Source organism: Dendrobates tinctorius, unplaced genomic scaffold (assembly GCF_039654945.1).
Source record: "Dendrobates tinctorius isolate UK_male_01 unplaced genomic scaffold, ASM3965494v1 ptg000154l, whole genome shotgun sequence".
NCBI classification, from domain to species: domain Eukaryota; kingdom Metazoa; phylum Chordata; class Amphibia; order Anura; family Dendrobatidae; genus Dendrobates; species Dendrobates tinctorius.
In genome coordinates this window covers 8,451,188-8,467,897 of record NW_027361821.1, presented here as the reverse complement: position 1 = coordinate 8,467,897, position 16,710 = coordinate 8,451,188, and the positions used below count along the sequence as shown (strand labels likewise).

Below are 16,710 nucleotides of genomic sequence, written 5' to 3'. Positions count from 1 at the left end.
ACCAGCTCAGAGCAGTTGCTTACTGCTCCTGCAAGCAATTCAGCTGCTTCACTTCAACAGAGCAGCTCTTCTTCAGGGCTGCTCTGATGACAGCATGTCAAGGGCAACATCATGCAGATTGACAGATGGCTCCCCATCTGTCAACAGAACAGAATGGAAAAGAAGCAGCAGCTCTGTCAACGTGATATCAGCAGAAGCCTCTGAAACGCCGGCGGGAGTGGTCTGTGACTGCTCGATGCTTGTGGAGATTGGCACCAGGCAACACAGGAAGGTTGTTAGCAGCTATCTCGCTGCTAGGTCTTAGGCCCATAGTAAAAAAAATAGTCCTGGATAACCCCTTTAAGAGGCTCATGCCTCTTAATGGATCCGGAATATATGCAAGTGGCTTGCACCTCCTTGCACCTCCCCACAAATCTTACTCGGGTCTGTGACTGGAGTAAGATTTTGGGCATGCTACAGTTTGTCATGAATTAGATGAGATTTAGCGTCACACCCTTGGCACGAGAACAACAAAAGTATCTAGCTTTTTGTCCAACTTTGAGCTGTGTAAGAATTTTCCAACTTATCAAAGTATTTTATGCCAGATTTCTGGCAAAACACTTTGTTGACTTAAGGCCCATTATCAGATATACAATTATCTGTAAGGTCCCCCTAGAGCAGATGGGGTCATTCATAGATATGAGCCTATATGTAAGTCTGGCTCTTTATTGTTTTTTTTTTACCTTATAGTTCTAATCTTAGCCAGGATCTTGTTGCTATTCTTTTCACAGTTACTCTACATATATAGCTGTCTCTACTAAGGAATATATTTCTTAATAACCTTAATGGTGACTGTATTCTTGTATAATAAATGAAGACTGATGCATAATAAAGCAGATTGCTATTAGACCAGGAGCACCTTCACTGAAAATAGATTGCTACCATCAAGATAAGTAACTTTTTGCATTAATTTTTATATATATTTAGTGATGGAAAGGTAGAAAAATCCTATGTGTACTTTTTATGCTAGTTTATTCTATTAGGTTATTCATAATCACTCCTTTCAGTATAATATATTAAAATCCACCTGGCAAAGAATACATTTTTTTCTGTTTCGGAGAACTTGCCTCTATTATGGGTAAAGCTTACCAGGTGTTCCTCTGAGCGCATCTGCACAGAAATATTCCATTCTTATTATACAATGTACTGCACATCATTGTAGCCTGTGTAACATAACAGTTTGCAGAGCTACTTGTTCTACTTTGTTCCCTTGCAGTAACAAAGATAATATTTTCCATGTTTTTCTCCATTTAAAACTTCATTTTCTATGAATCATTCTGACAATTTTAAAAGCTGTTGAATCTAAATCACTACATTTATAATTAGCATGTGTCTAAAACCTAGTTCTCAATACCGTAATGATGAATATGTCATATAATTTAATTAACTGGCTACATGATAATGAAGTACATGGTTTGCATTACTTCATATTGCAGTAATCTAAAAGTGTATCTACAGTTTTGTCAAACTTTTCACATGTCATAAAGACTATACAAACATTTTTGGTAAGTCATGGAATGTTTAAAGAAAAAAACAAAACAAAAAAAATTACTCATACTTGTAGATCTCTGATGCTTCAGCCCACCGCTCCAGTGGTACCCTCTAGTTTCTCTCCACTTTACTACAGCTGATCATGTGTGATCTACCCACAGCCAATGATGGGCTCTGGATCTGTGTGGGCTGTGTCATCTATTGCAGTCAATGATGGTACGTGATCAACAGCACAGTAAGCAAAGATAGGCTGAGGCCACAGTGAAAGCAATTCCCTCCTCCCCCAAAATCAAACGTATTCTTGTAACCTCCTTAAAGGTGTATTTCTCATGTTATTAAATTGGTATAGTTAGACAAGATGCAAATAAGCAAAGTTTCAGATGACTTGCTTTTTCTTTCTGCTGCTATTTTCCTGCAATGAAAACTTTTGTCTTACATAGTGTACAGCTCACTGTCAAGGAGTCTAATCGCCAGAGCCTGGCTAAGTTTAAGCAGTAGTTACATTCCAGAAGCGGAGTTAACACCTTAGATCTTATTGAACTCTCTCTAGCCTGTTGATTTCTATATAGCAGTTAGTTGCTCACCTCTCTTCTCATTACTGTCAGCTCCTGATCTAGTTCTTATATCACAATCCTACATAATCACAATCCCTTTGCCTCCATCATTAGCAGTTTACAGAGTAGTTTTCCTGATCAGGGCTCTCACTTTCCTGAGCAGTGTGCTTGTTGAAAGGACCTATTATCTTTATATGTAAATATTGTAATGAGCTTGAAGTTATAGCAATCACTTAGAATTCCAATTGCTTAAAGACTTCTAATTTGCTTGCTATAGCATGATAGATTTTTTCAAAACTAAAAGGGCACTTCAAAAGGAATCTGTAAACATAGAACTCATAGAAAGGAGACTGGAAGACATGCTTAAAGGCCGGCGGCATGGTGGCTCAGTGGTTAGCACTGCAGCCTTGCAGCGCTGGAGTCCTGGGTTCGAATCCCACCAAGGACAACATCTGCAAGGAGTTTGTATGTTCTCCGGTTTCCTCCCACATTCTAAAGACATACTGATAGGGAATTTAGATTGTGAGCCCCATCGGGGACAGTGATGAAAAATGTGTGCAAACTGTAAAGCGCTGCGGAATATGTTAGCGCTATATAAAAATAAAGATTATTATTTATTATTATTAAAGGTGTTTTTCCATGAACAAAGTTCATTTTAATAAATAGATCTTTAAGTAATAATAAGTTCGACAATTAAATGTGTTCAAAAAATGTTCCTGTTCTGAGATAATCTTATACATGTACCCATGCTATATACTGTGTAATGGTTGTGTCTGTCCATGCAGGAACATGGTCTGATCATACTACAGCTCCTGACCAAGGGAGGATGCAAAAGAGGATACAGACATTATATCTGGGGATCGCAGTTGATTCTTTGAGCTAAAACATTGCTTAAAAACAAGTAGGGAAATGTTTTGCATCACAGAAAGAAGCAGCTGTGATCCCATGTTGTCCTGTCTGTGCCCTGCCCTGGTCAGGAGCTGTGGTGTGATCAGACCATGTTCCTGCACGGTCAGACACGGCCATTACACAGTACTCAGCAGGGGCACATTTATAAGATTATCTCACCACAGGAACATTTCTTTTAACACATCAAATGATGAAACTAGTTTTTATTCCAACATCTATTAATTAAAATGTTCCTTGTTCGTGAGAAAACCCCTTTAAATATAACTTTCTGGACTGTTTTGGATACATGCAGAAAAAATAAGCTGTTAGGCCGGAGTCACACTTCATGTCTGAAAAATCGGACCAATTCTCTCGGCCGAGAGTCGCACAAATGTTCTCCATATGGTCATTCGTGTGTAATGCGCTTGCAATGAGATTATGCAATTTTCTCACACCTATGTATCCGTATGGCATCCGTATACATGCGTATTGGTTTACATTTCTCACTGATTTTCCCTATTGAATTTAATGGCTCAATAGGCTAAAACGAGGAAAATGTGTGCATATTTCTTGCAAGTCACACTAATGGTCCGTGTGGTGTCCAAGTTTTTCTTGCACTCATAGACTTGCATTAGAGAGTCTTGGCCGATATATGCGTACAATTGCAGCATGCTGCGATTTCACTCACATGTAGAATACCCCCGAGAAAAAAAACGGTGATGGGAGCTACCCCTTAGATTAACAGTGGTCCGAGTGCTATGAGATGTTTTATCTCATAGCATGCATCCGTATTGAACGTTAGTGTGACTCCAGCCTTAGGCTATGTGCCCACGTATGCAGAAAATTTCTGCATGAAAACTGGACTCCTTCCCAGAAAACGCACGTTTTTTGTCCACACGTCTTTTGCTAGTTTTCCGCGTGTTTTTTGCACAAAATAGAGAATAGCTAAAAACGGGAACTTTTCCGCAAAATTAATGAGCATGCTGCGTTTTTTTTTACCGCAAAGCATTTTTTTCGCGGAAAAAAACGCATCAATATGCCCAAAAAGTGCAAAATGCATTAAAATGAATGGGAAGCTTCTTTTGAGCGATTTTTAAGCATTTTTGCCGTTAAAAACGCTTAAAAAAACGTGAAAAAAACGCTTACGTGGGCACACAGCCTTATTCTGATTCTGGTGCGCTTTATTCCTGTAAGTGTCTCAAAAGGCAGCCGTGATCAACAAAGATGGGAGGACCAAAACTTTAGCCATCTTGTAAAGAATCGTTCCATTGAGAATGTCATGCTGATAGATCAATAAAGGATATTTTTTCTCTGCAAGTAAGGAGTGCCATTGTATATTGTATATTACTGTTGAGATAGCTATCCTAGCACCGAACACAGATGTTCACCCGGTGTTCGACCATAACCCTTCTACTACTCCTTGTATACTTGAATGATTTTATCACATTATTTAATATACTTATTTTAACTCCTTCGTGACCGGAGGTATTTTCGGTTTTGCGTTTTTATTTTTTGCTCCCCTTCTTCCCAGAGTCATAACTTTTATATTTTTCCATCAATATGGCCATTTGAGGGCTTGTATTATGCGGGACAAGTTGAACTTTTGAATGACACCATTGGTTTTAACATATGATGTACTGGAAAACAGGAAAAAAAATCAAAGTGCGGTGAAATTGGCAAAAAAGTGCAATACCACAGTTGTTTTTTGTTTTGCTTTTTTACTATGTTCGCTAAATGCTAAAACTGCCCTGCCATTATGATTCTCCAGGTCACTACAAGTTCAAAGACACCAAACATGTTTAGGTTCTTATTTATCTAAGTGGTGAAAAAAAAACTCCAAACTTTGTTAAAGCGTCTCCATTTTTCGTGATCTTGGCTAATTTATTTTTGTGTGCTGAGCTGACATTTTTAATTATACCATTTTGGTGCAGATACGATCTTTTGATCGCCTGTTATTGCATTTTATTGTAATGTTGTGGTGACAAAAAAACTCAATTTTGTCGTTTTAACTTTTTTTCTAGCTACGCCATTTAGCGATCAGGGTAATCCTTTTTTTATTGATAGTTCAGGTGATTCTGAAAGCAGTGATACCAAATACGTGTATGTTTGATTTTTTCAATTGTTTTATTTTGAATGGGGTGAAAGGGGGGTGATATAAACTTTTATATATTTTTTATTTTTTTATATTTTTAAAAAACTTTTTTTTTTACTTTTGGCATGCTTCAATAGTCTCCATGGGAACTAGAAGCTGCCATTACTTGATCGACTCGAATACATACAGTACAGGCGATGATCAGATTGCCTCTATGTAGCAAAATTACTCACTTGCCATGACCAAGCCAGCAGTGACAACCATAGAGGTCTCCAGGAGACCTCTGGTTGTCATGCCAACCCATTGGTGACCTGCCTTCACATGGGGGTCACCGATTGGCGGATTTCTGGCGTGATTGCTGGAATCACGTTTGACAGCGGCATTTAAGGGCTTAATAACCGCGGGTGTTCCGGGCACATGTCAGCTGTTCAAAACAGCTGACATGTGCCGGGAAAGATGTGGGCTCACTGCTGTAGCCCACAACTTGGCAACAAAGTCAGAAAAATGTGATTATAAAGAAATAAAGCAAAGCATAGATTCTGTAATCTAAAGCAGAATGCTTCTACTTATAATAACTAAATTTAAACATTGTATATGTAGCAAACACTGCAAAGTACACAACAACAATAATAATAACAACTTGGTCTTTTTAAGATTTTGACTTAAAAAAAATATTTTTTTAAATCTCGATCTACAAGTTTCTAAACCACTGCTAAGTTTCCAAGTTCATTGAAGCTAATTGAAAAATGTAACACACAATAGACGCTGAACAACGCTACAGCACTATAGCTATTTTATTGTAATTTTTTTTTATCTGGAACAGTTTTATACAATTAAGACTATGTTCACACTTTGCACTTTTACAGTGCTTGTTATGCAAATTTTAAGCTGCGTTTTACAGTAACAGCAAAGTCCATAAGATTTTAGAAATCTTATGCATACAGCTTGGTTTAATTTTCCTCACTGATTGAATGAGTAATGCAAAAAATGCAGCCGAAATGCAGCAAAAAACTGCCAGTGTCAGCTGTTGTTGCAAAAACCTTAAGTAAGTTGCACCATGATGTTTTGGTGGCACCAAACTTTATCAGCATGCACAAGAGGCTGTAAAAAAAGAATCACAGCTAAAATGCAGCAGAATGTGCTTTTTTGTAGCAGCTTCTAGCAGTTTGCCTGTAGAAAAAAAACGCAGCAAAAGTGCAACGTATGAACATAGCCTTAATGTGCAGCTTATTATTATTCTTGATGTGCAATAATGTGACGTGAAAACTTCATTGTATTAGTTCTCATATGTAACGACATCTCTTCCTCCGACTACCTGCATTTTTCTTTTCACAATATAGCTTTAATATTCTTTTACAATTAAAGGTGGTGTCCCAAAAAAACCTATTCTGTAGATAAGAAATATGTAATATTTATCATGCAATTATCCCTTTAAATAATCACCACTAGAGTTGAGCGAAACAGGTCGGTCAGATTCAAAAGTCGCCGACTTTCACCAAAGTCGGGTTTCATGAAACGAAACCCGACCACAGTGTGAAGTCGGCCATGCGGTCGGCGACCCAAGCACCAAAGTCGGGTTTCGCCGAATGCTTGCACGTGACTTTTTTCAGCCAATGAGAGAAGCATAGCGGGAGCGTAGCTGGAGTGGGAGTGGGAGAGAGAGAGAGGGAGAGAAGAGAGAGAAGAGAGAGAGATTTCGCCGCCTCTAGGGTTAAAATTCATGCCAGGTGTGTTTACAGTCCTCCACTCACTGCCGACTTTTCTCCCCATTGACTTGCATTGGGTTTCATGTTTCACGACTTTTCCCTATAGTCGGCCGATTTCGATCGACTCGACTTTTGAGAAAGTCGGGTTTCATGAAACTCGACTCGACCCTAAAAAAGGCAAAGTCGCTCATCTCTAATCACCACCATGACAACTCCAGGAATAAAACCAGCTCTCTGAACCTGCTTCCTCACTTGCGATAAGCTGTTATCAAGCAAAAATGTTTTCCTCAATACATGTCTCCTGCAACAGCATTTGCAGCTGATACACTTTCTTCCATGAAGGCCAGTCAAATGTATGACCATCCATGATAATCTAGTTTTACTCATAAAACATGGACAGTGCTTGTTTGGAACTCCCACCCAGATCCCTCGATCTCATGACCTAAAATAATTGCTACATATATACGCAAGAAGTAGTTGGCTCAGGTGGGGAGACCCAGCGGACGGATGCGTCTTCCACTCCGTGCCCGGTCTGTTTCACATAGATGTGTGAAACTAGCCTAATACAAAGGTAAGCTGGGTCCACAACACTTGGATCAGCAGATGCCATAGCTAGAAGACGGGTCCAGAGTAATTGACTTCTTTTATGAAGGACAGAAGGAAAATGGCTCTATTGCGAGACAACTCTTTTAAACCAATTATTCATAAACGGTAAAGACTTTTACCTTTCGGGGTTTAGTAGCCGTCATCTCATATACATCAATAGTGTAGTTAGTTCTTCTTCCATATGTATCAAATTGGATATTGCCAGTCATCCCTTGAACTTGCACCTAAAACAGTTCATAAACATATATGATAAAACAGCTATGTATAGTGAATATATATATATATATATATATATATATATATATATATATATATATACTGTATATATATTTATGTGTGTACGTATATTTCCAAGGATATATTTGTATACATTTTAGCAATTTTTGAAAATATAAAGATTGTATTAAAGCCTAAAACTTTGTGCATTTAGACTCTTGGGCTCTGATTTCAAGGTCTATTAGGCTTGACAATATTTTATAATAGCATCCTATGTTTGCTTTATGATACATTAATTGTTTATATGATTATATACTACAAGGTGAAGCATAGATAATCAGTCTAGCGTGAAATTAAAGTGACTCCCTGGGCTGCTTGCTTTTGCAGACCAGAATGCAAATCATCACACTGTTGACTTTTTCAATGCGTCTTAATACTGTATCCTTCAATTTGTCACAACATGGTATATATTTCTACAGGATCCTGTCATATTGCTTGCAAAATACATGACTGTAGCTGAGAATTGTATGCCAAGAGATGAAAAATAACATCTTCCTGCAGTATGGATTTTACTTCCTTGATACTAGTTACTGTAATATGATTTTTTTCTACATTAATCAAAGCTGTAAGAACTAGTCAATCTAATATAATGACCGCGCTTTCAATAAAGAAAAAAGAAGACATTTTATTTTTGATGATGCTGAATTTACTGCTCATTGTTTAGGAGATAAAAAGCAAACTACAGCTTCTAAGGTACTTATTAATACATACAAAGATGCATTCCACTCAACGCAATACATATTTAAAGGGAAGCTGTCAGAAACTTTTACCACCCCAACCCATTAACATGAATATGTAAAACTTTGAAGTCCCTTCATGACCCCAAGGCACTTCTGCAGTAGAGAAAAACGGCATTTTGAAGTTATGCCTGTAGGTGCATTGGGGCAGGACGATGCACTTCTAGCTCAGCCTCACACTGTAATCCTTACCGAGCAGCATTGTCACCTGGCTGATTGACAGGTCAGAGGCCATCTCCAGAAAAAACAAGCTGTCAGTCAGCTAAGGGAGGGTGCTGTAAGATTGGGAATACAGCATGAGGCTGAGAAGCTGTAAGGACATCATCATACCCCAATGCACTTCCAGCCATAACTTCAAATTGCGATTTATTTCTTCTGGAGAATGCTTTGGGGGTAACAAAGGGATTGACTGGCAAATCTTTTAAAGAGCTACACAGTCACATAAATGATTTGTGACAAGGAGGATATAACAGAATTAATTTTATTTCTATAGCACCAACTAGAGTTGAGCGAAACAGGTCGGTCAGATTCAAAAATCGCCGACTTTCGCCAAAAGTCGGGTTTCGCCGAGCGAAAATCGACCATAGCGTGACGTCGGCTATGTGGTCATTGACCCGAGCGCCAAAGTCGCGTTTCCCATAATGCTTGCAGGCGCCTTTTCTCAGCCAGTGAGCAAGGATGCACACTGTGGGCAATGAGATGACATGGGCAGCGGCCACCACCATCTTAGGCTACTTCCACACTTGCGTTTTTTGGGCTTTTGCGCTGCGCTAAAAAATGCATCATGCGCTTTTAATGCGTTTTCTTGTTTTTTGCGCATGGTTTTTGCAAAAAACGCATGCGTTTTTAAACGCTGACGTGCGCATGACCATGCGCACGTCATAGACTTTACTGTGTTTTTGGGTGAATTTCGTGCGCATGCATTTTTTTGAGACAGGTCGGACACACAAAAAATGCAACAGGATGCATTTTGTGCACCCGGGCGCACACTACAAAAAAACGCATGTGCGTACAAACGCATGACAATGTGCACCCATGTTAAGTATAGGAAAAAAACGCATGCGCATGTTTGCTTAAAAACGCAGCGCAAAAAAACGCAAGTGTGAAAGTAGCCTCAGAGAAGGGCATTGCAGTGATTGGCTTGCTTTTTGTGGTGTCACAGTGGCTATAAAAGCCCTGACTGCCGACCGCCATTTTACTTCTGCCGATATTAGCATATGGAGAGGTTGCTGGCGCTGTTTCTCTGTAGGGAGAGTGTTAGGCAGGAAAGAAAAGTGATTCTGTGCATGTGCTGATAGAAATTGTGCTGTACATTTAGTGTGCAGTGACAGGGAAGGATTTTTTTGTGTGCAGCAGCACTGGTTATTAGGCTGTCTGATAGCTGCATTGCTGTGTGTACACTGCTGTGCAGACTGCTTTTTACACAGCACTAATTCTTTTATTCTTTTTTTCTGCACAGTTACGACCGCTCATTTTTTCCCACACCGTATAGAGCTGTACGCTCCTCACACACTATTGTGCACCTGCTGATATCACGGAGAAATACATGCTATCTATCTGTGTGTGACTCCGGAAATAAATACAGAGATTTAAATTTTCCCCTACACTGTATACAGCTGTACGTTTCTCATACAGTACCGTATATCTGCTGTTTGTATTACCGTCAAATCCATAGTGGGAGAGCATCTGTGTGTGACTAAGGAAATATATACGGAGATTTAAATTGTCCCCTACACCATATACAGCTGTACGTTTCTGATACAGTACTGTATATCTGCTGTTTGTATTACGGTCAAATGCATACTGGGAGAGCGTCTGTGTGTGACTAAGGAAATATATACAGAGATTTAAATTTTCCCCTACACTGTATACAGCTGTACGTTTTTGATACAGTACCGTATATCTGCTGTTTGTATCACGGTCAAATCCATACTGGGAGAGCGTCTGTGAGTGACTAAGGAAATATATACGGAGATTTAAATTTTCCCCTACACCTTATACAGCTGTACGCTCCCCATACACTACCATATATCTGCTGGTATTTTTGGTACATTTTCCCAAACATGAGGACGTATAGTGGAAGAGGCCACGGATGTGGGCGGGGGGGCCAGCTGGTACTGATGGTGGGGGTGCTGCATCTGCTGGTAGTGCCAAAAGCACAATAGCACCTAAGGCAGGATGTGTTGAGCCTGCGTCATCGTCTGGCTCAAGAAGGCCTGGAAGGCTCCCTTTTCTGGGAGTAGGTAAACCGCTTTTAAAGCCGGAGCATCAGGAACAGGTTTTGGCTTACATTGCCGAAACAGCCTCCAGCTCTATCGCCTCCTCGACTGAAGTTTCAAAAACTGCAAGCACTGAGTGATCAGTGCAGGCTTCTGGTCAGGAACAACACCTTTCCTTGTGTCCTTCACCCCCACCAAAAGTGAAGGATGCGGCAGCCCACACTTCAGATTACTCCATGGAACTCTTTTCACATACCATGCCTGGGTTATCAAGTCAAATCCTGAATTCCCCAGTCCAAGATGAATCTGACATGGAGTGCACTGATGCACAGCCACTGCTAGATGATTCTGCTGGTACATTGACCAGAGCACTACATTGCCCTCGCAGTTTACTGAGCCAGAATCTGACCCTGATGAAACTCAGGTGCCCCTTCCTGCATACTATACCACCTTACACGTTGACACAGAGGAAGGTGCAGATGAAATTGAAGAGGAGGTGATGGATGACCCAGTTGCTGATCTGGATTGGCATCCATTGGGGGCAGAGGGTGCTGCTGGCAATAGCTCAGAAGAGGAGAAGGATCCACAGCAGTCATCGACATCGCAGCAGCGGTTATCTGGCAGGCACGAAGCTGTCCAAAAATGTGTTAAAAAAACAAAAAGAGTTGCAGGACAGCTTGGCCAGACGGTCAAATTAGCACAGCGTGCAAGCCCTGAATATTTATACCATAGTAGGAAGAGTGCAGTGTGGCACTTTTTTGACCAAAATCCTATTGATGAGGCAATGGTTATCTGTAAGAAGTGCGGAAGGCCCTTTAGCCGAGGAAAAATCTCCAAAATTTGAATACCAGTTGCATGCTTAGACATTTAATCATCATGCACTTGCAAGTGTGGATGGGCTACAAAACCTCAGGTAGCACATGTGCACCTGCTCCTACTGAAGGTAGCCAGCAATGCACCATCGCTTGCCCCACTGTAAGCCCACCGGTAAGCACACCAACAGCAAGAAATGTTGAGGTGTCGTCGCAAGACAAAAGCAGTCAGGGAATCACAATGTTTTTGCAACGAAAGACTGAATATAGGCCATCACCACCACCATCACCATCTCCCTCTCAGTCCATCAGGTACACCGCTAGTTCCCCCATATGAAGCTCTCAAGTCCAGCTCACCCTACCAGACACTCTGAGTAGGACAAGAAAGTACTCATCCTCTCATCCGTGTACACTGGCTTTGAACGCCTACATTGCCAAACTGATCTAATTAAAGATGATTCCCTTCCATTTGGTTGAAAGCGAACCGTTCCGAGAGCTCAAAGCCTACGCTGTCCCATGCTATGACCTACCCAGTCGGCACTTCTTTTCTAGAAAAGCCATCCCTGCCCTCCACCTGCATGTGAAAGACTGCATTGTCCATACACTAAAACAATCAGTGAGTGGAAAGGTGCACCTCACAACAGATGCATGGGCCAGTAGGCATGGCCAGGGCCGTTACGTGTCCATCACTGCGCACTGGGTTAATGTGGTGGATACAGGCTCCACAGGAGACAGCGGCGGTGGAACAGTGCTGCCTAGCCCACGGAATAGGAAACAGTTGGCTGTAGGCTTTCCCTCCTCCTTGTCTATCAGCGAAAGCTCGTCCACAGAGCGCAGTCACACGAGCACTACATCCGCAGCTGGCGGTGTTGCACACGAGGTGTCCCACTATCGAACAGCTAGTGGTAAGTGTCAGCAGGCTGTGTTGAAGATGATGTCTTTGGGCGACAACAGACACACCGCGGAGGTACTGGTCGACTACTTGCAGCGACAAACAGTCATGGCTAGGCAGTCTACATCTTGAGGCAGGCAAGGTAGTCAGTGATAACGGCCGTAATTTTGTGGCAGCCATAGCCCTTGCAAAAATCAGACACATACCTTGCCTGGATCACACTTTGAACCTGGTGGTGCAGTGCTTCCTAAATAATTATCCGGAGTTAACAGCCCTGCTCCATAAGGTGTGAAGACTGTGCTCGCACATTCGTCACTCGCCCGTAGACTACAGTCATATGCAGAGGCTGCAGCGATTGCTCCACCTCCCCAAGCACCGCCTAATCATAGATGTTGCAACAAGGTGGAACTCCACCATGCACATGGTTGAGAGGCTGTGCAAACAAAGGCAGGCTGTAATGCATTTGTGGGAGGTTACACGGGCAGGCAGTTTGAGGGCAGACATGGAGTTATTGGGTATGCAGTGGTCAAAGCTGAAAGACCTCTGTAAAGTCCTTCAGTGTTTTGAGGAATGCACATGGCTGGTAAGCACAGACGATGCCATCATAAGCATGAGCATACCACTTATGCATCTGCTCATGCAAACTGTGACGCACATTAAGGATCAGGCATCTGCAGCGGAGGAGGAAGAGGAGGAGGAGGAGGGAAGCCTTGATGACAGTCAGCCATTGTCTGCCCAGGGAACTGTCCTGGACGAGGTGGAGGAAGAAGAGGAAGAGGAGGAGGAGTAGGAGGATGAGGGGGATGATTATTTTGGGGAGGAGGATGCTTTTCGGGGGCAAGAGAAAATGTTGACTTGCCAAGGTCAGGTACAGAGTTTGTGCGTGACTGGAGGGATGTGGATTTGACAGAAAGTGCTCCTCCACCCACCACTGTCAGTGCATCATCGACACCTGGAACATTGGCCCACATGTGTGATTATCTCTTGCGGATCCTAAAAAGGGACCCCCTCATAGTCAAAATTATGAAGGATGATGACTACTGGTTGGCCAGCATCCTCGATCCACGCTATAAAGGCAAATTACAGAACATCATGCCACAGGAGAACCTAGAGCTAATATTGGTGAACAAACAAGCAACTCTGGTAAACTGTTTGTTAGAGGCATTCCCAGCACACAGCAGCGGTGCAGGTTCTACCACGAGCCGTACTTGGCCAAATGGAAGAGGTGTTCGTGGTGCACACAGCCGAACTGGTGTTGGAGACAGGGGTTTCATGACCGTATTGTGGACAGATTTCTCGAGGACCGCTCACACTACTGTTAATACTTAATCAATTGCAACAGACAAGAGACAGCAGTTGTCAACTATGGTTCAAAATTACCTCTCGTCCCCTATCGATGTTCTCCCTCACAGTTCATTCTGCTTTGACTACTGGGCCTCTAAACTGGACACCTGGCCTGAATTGGCACAATATGCCTTACAGGAGCTCGCTTGCCCTGCTGGTAGTGTGCTATCAGAAAGAGTCTTCAGTGCTGCTGGATCAATCCTGACAGAAAGAAGGACCTGGCTGTCGACCCAAAATGTTGGTGATCTCACCTTCATTAAAATGAACCATGCCTGGGTTTCAAAGGATTTTGTACCACCTTCCCCTGATGACACATAGGTTGCCAGCCAAATGGCTCGATTTGTCCTCCTCTTCATCAGACTTCTGCAATTCCTTCATTTACAGCTGCTGAACGTCCAGCCTACACCTCAACATATGCCAGTTTTTCCACCTCCCTAACTGGGCTGTACCCCCCAGGGGCGGCGTCAGCACCTGGCGCACCTGGGCAAGTGCCGGGGCCCTGAGCAGGAGGGAGGGCCCACTCATGGGCGACGCCACTGGCACAGGGCCCCTCATAGTACACCGGTGTCTCTGACGGTGAGGAAGCCCACTCGCCGTCATAGACAGCGTTGTACTATGAGGGGCCCTGTGCCACTGCTGTTGCCCACGATTGGGCTCCCCCTGCTTGCTCAGGGCACCATCACTTGCAATACTTACCTCTCCCTGCTCCACTGCTGTGACCTCTTCTGCGTTTCCTGACAGTGACATTCAGGTCAGAGAGCGCGATGACGTCACGTCTGTACGCCCTCTGCCTGAACAGTCCAAGTGCAGAGAGCTTGAATAAGGCGATGCTGAGGAGTCTAGAGTGGAGCAGTGCCGAGCGAGGAGAGGTATTTCATTTTTTTAATGTTTGGAGCAATATATGGGGAGCATTATACACTGGAGCATCATATGGGCCCATCATACACTGGAGCATTATAAATGGGGCCCATCATACACTGGAGCATTATAAATGGGGCCCATCATACACTGGAGCATCATATACGGGGCCCATTATACACTGGAGCATTATAAATGGGGCCCATTATATATGGAGCATTACACACTGTTTGTTATTAGGCAAGTTGTATTTGAGAGGATTCTTCTTATTATTGAACAACAAATATGTTCTCAATCAACCGAAAAGACTCAAATTTCAAAGAGCACTATTTTTGGAAGTAGGAGTGGGGTTTTTTTCGATTTGGCCATCTTAGGAGGATATCTGTTTGTGCAGGTAACTATTACTGTGCAGAATTATTAGGCAACTTAATAAAAACCAAATATATACCCATCTCATTTGTTTATTTTCACCTGGTAAACCAATATAACAACACAAAACGTAGAAATAAACATTTCTGACATTCCAAACCCCCCCAAAAAAGGGACCAACATAGCCACCTTTCTTTACGATGACACTCAAAAGCCTTCCATCCATACACTCTGTTAGTTGCTTGATCTGTTTACGATCAACATTGCGTGCAGCAGCCACCACAGCCTCCCTGACACTGTTCCGATAGGTGTAATATTTTCACTCCCTGTAGATCTCACATTTTATGAGGGACCACAGGTTCTCTATGGGGTTCAGATCAGGTGAACAAGGGAGCCATGTCATTATTTTTTCTTCTTTTGGACCTTTACTGGGCAGCCACGCTGTGGAGTATTTGGATGCATGTAATGGAGCATTGTCCTGCATGGAAATCATGTTTTTGTTGAAAGATACCGACTTCTTCCTGTACCACTGCTTGAAGAAGGTGGCTTCCAGAAACTGGCACTAGGTCTGGGAGTTGAGCTTCACTCCATCCTCAACCCGAAAAGGTCCCACAAGTCCATCTTTGATGATACCAGCCCACACCAGTACCCCACCTCCACCTTGCTGGCGTCTGAGTCAGAGTGGAGCTCTCTGGCCTTTACTGATCCAGCCTCTGGCCGATCCATCTGGCCCATCAAGAGTCACTCTCATTTCATCAGTCCATTAAACCTTACAAAAATCTGTCTTAACATACTTCTTGGCCCAGTCTTGACGTTTTATCTTATGTTTCTTGTTCAAAGGTGTTCGTTTTCCAGCCTTCCTTACCTTGACCATGTCCCTGAGAATGGCACACCTTGTGCTTTTTGATACTCCAGTAACGTTGCAGCTCTGAAATATGGTAAAACTGGTGGCAAATGGCATCTTGGCAGCTTCACGCTTGATTTTCCTCAATTCATGGGCAGTTATTTTGAGCCTTTTTTTTATCAACACGCTTCTTGCGACCCTGTTGGATATTTTCCATGAAACACTTGATTGTTCAGTGATCATGCTTCAAAAGTTTGGCAATTTCAAGTCTGCTGCATCCCTCTGCAAGACATTTCACGATTTTTGACTTTTCAAAGTCTGTCAAATCTCTCTTCTGACCCATTTTGCCAAAGGAAAGGAAGTTACCTAATAATTAAGCACACCTTATATAGGGTGTTGATGTCATTAGACCACACCCCTCCTCATTACAGAGATGCAAATCACCTGATTTACATAATTGGCAGTTGGCTTTCAAGCCTATACAGCTTGGAGTAGGACAACATGTATAAAAAGGATGATGTGATCAAAATACTCATTTGCCTTATAATTCTGCACACAGTGTATAGGCCCATCATACACTGGAGCATCATCCAAGGGGCCCATCATACACTGGAGCATCATCCTAGGGGCCGATCATATACTGGAGCATCATATGGGGCCCATTATATATGGAGCATTATATAGGCCCATCATACAATGGAGCATCATCCATGGGGTCCATCATATACTTGAGCATCATATACTAGAGCATCATTTGGGGCCCATTATATATGGGACATTACATAGGCCCAAAATACAATGGAGCATCATCCATGGGGTCCATCATATACTGGTCATCATATGGGGTTCATTATTTATGGGGCATCATATAGGGCAGGGGTCTCAAACACACGGCTCACGCCCTGAGGCAGTCATCTGCGGCCCGCGGTGCACCACGTCTCACCCCCCTGAGGCAGGTAGAAGGAGGAAGGCACGCAGCCATC

General features: G+C 42.5%; 1 protein-coding gene across 2 annotated transcripts in view; it reads right to left on the bottom strand.

The window, feature by feature from the left end:
* The window catches only part of GRIA3 (glutamate ionotropic receptor AMPA type subunit 3), a 483,632-nt gene that overhangs the window by 67,684 nt on the left and 399,238 nt on the right, over positions 1-16,710 (bottom strand). For both annotated transcript variants that reach the window (XM_073547601.1, XM_073547600.1), the window contains exon 8: positions 7,496-7,600. In XM_073547601.1, coding sequence (XP_073403702.1) covers positions 7,496-7,600 — 105 coding nt within the window. The remainder of the gene's footprint in view (positions 1-7,495; positions 7,601-16,710) is intronic.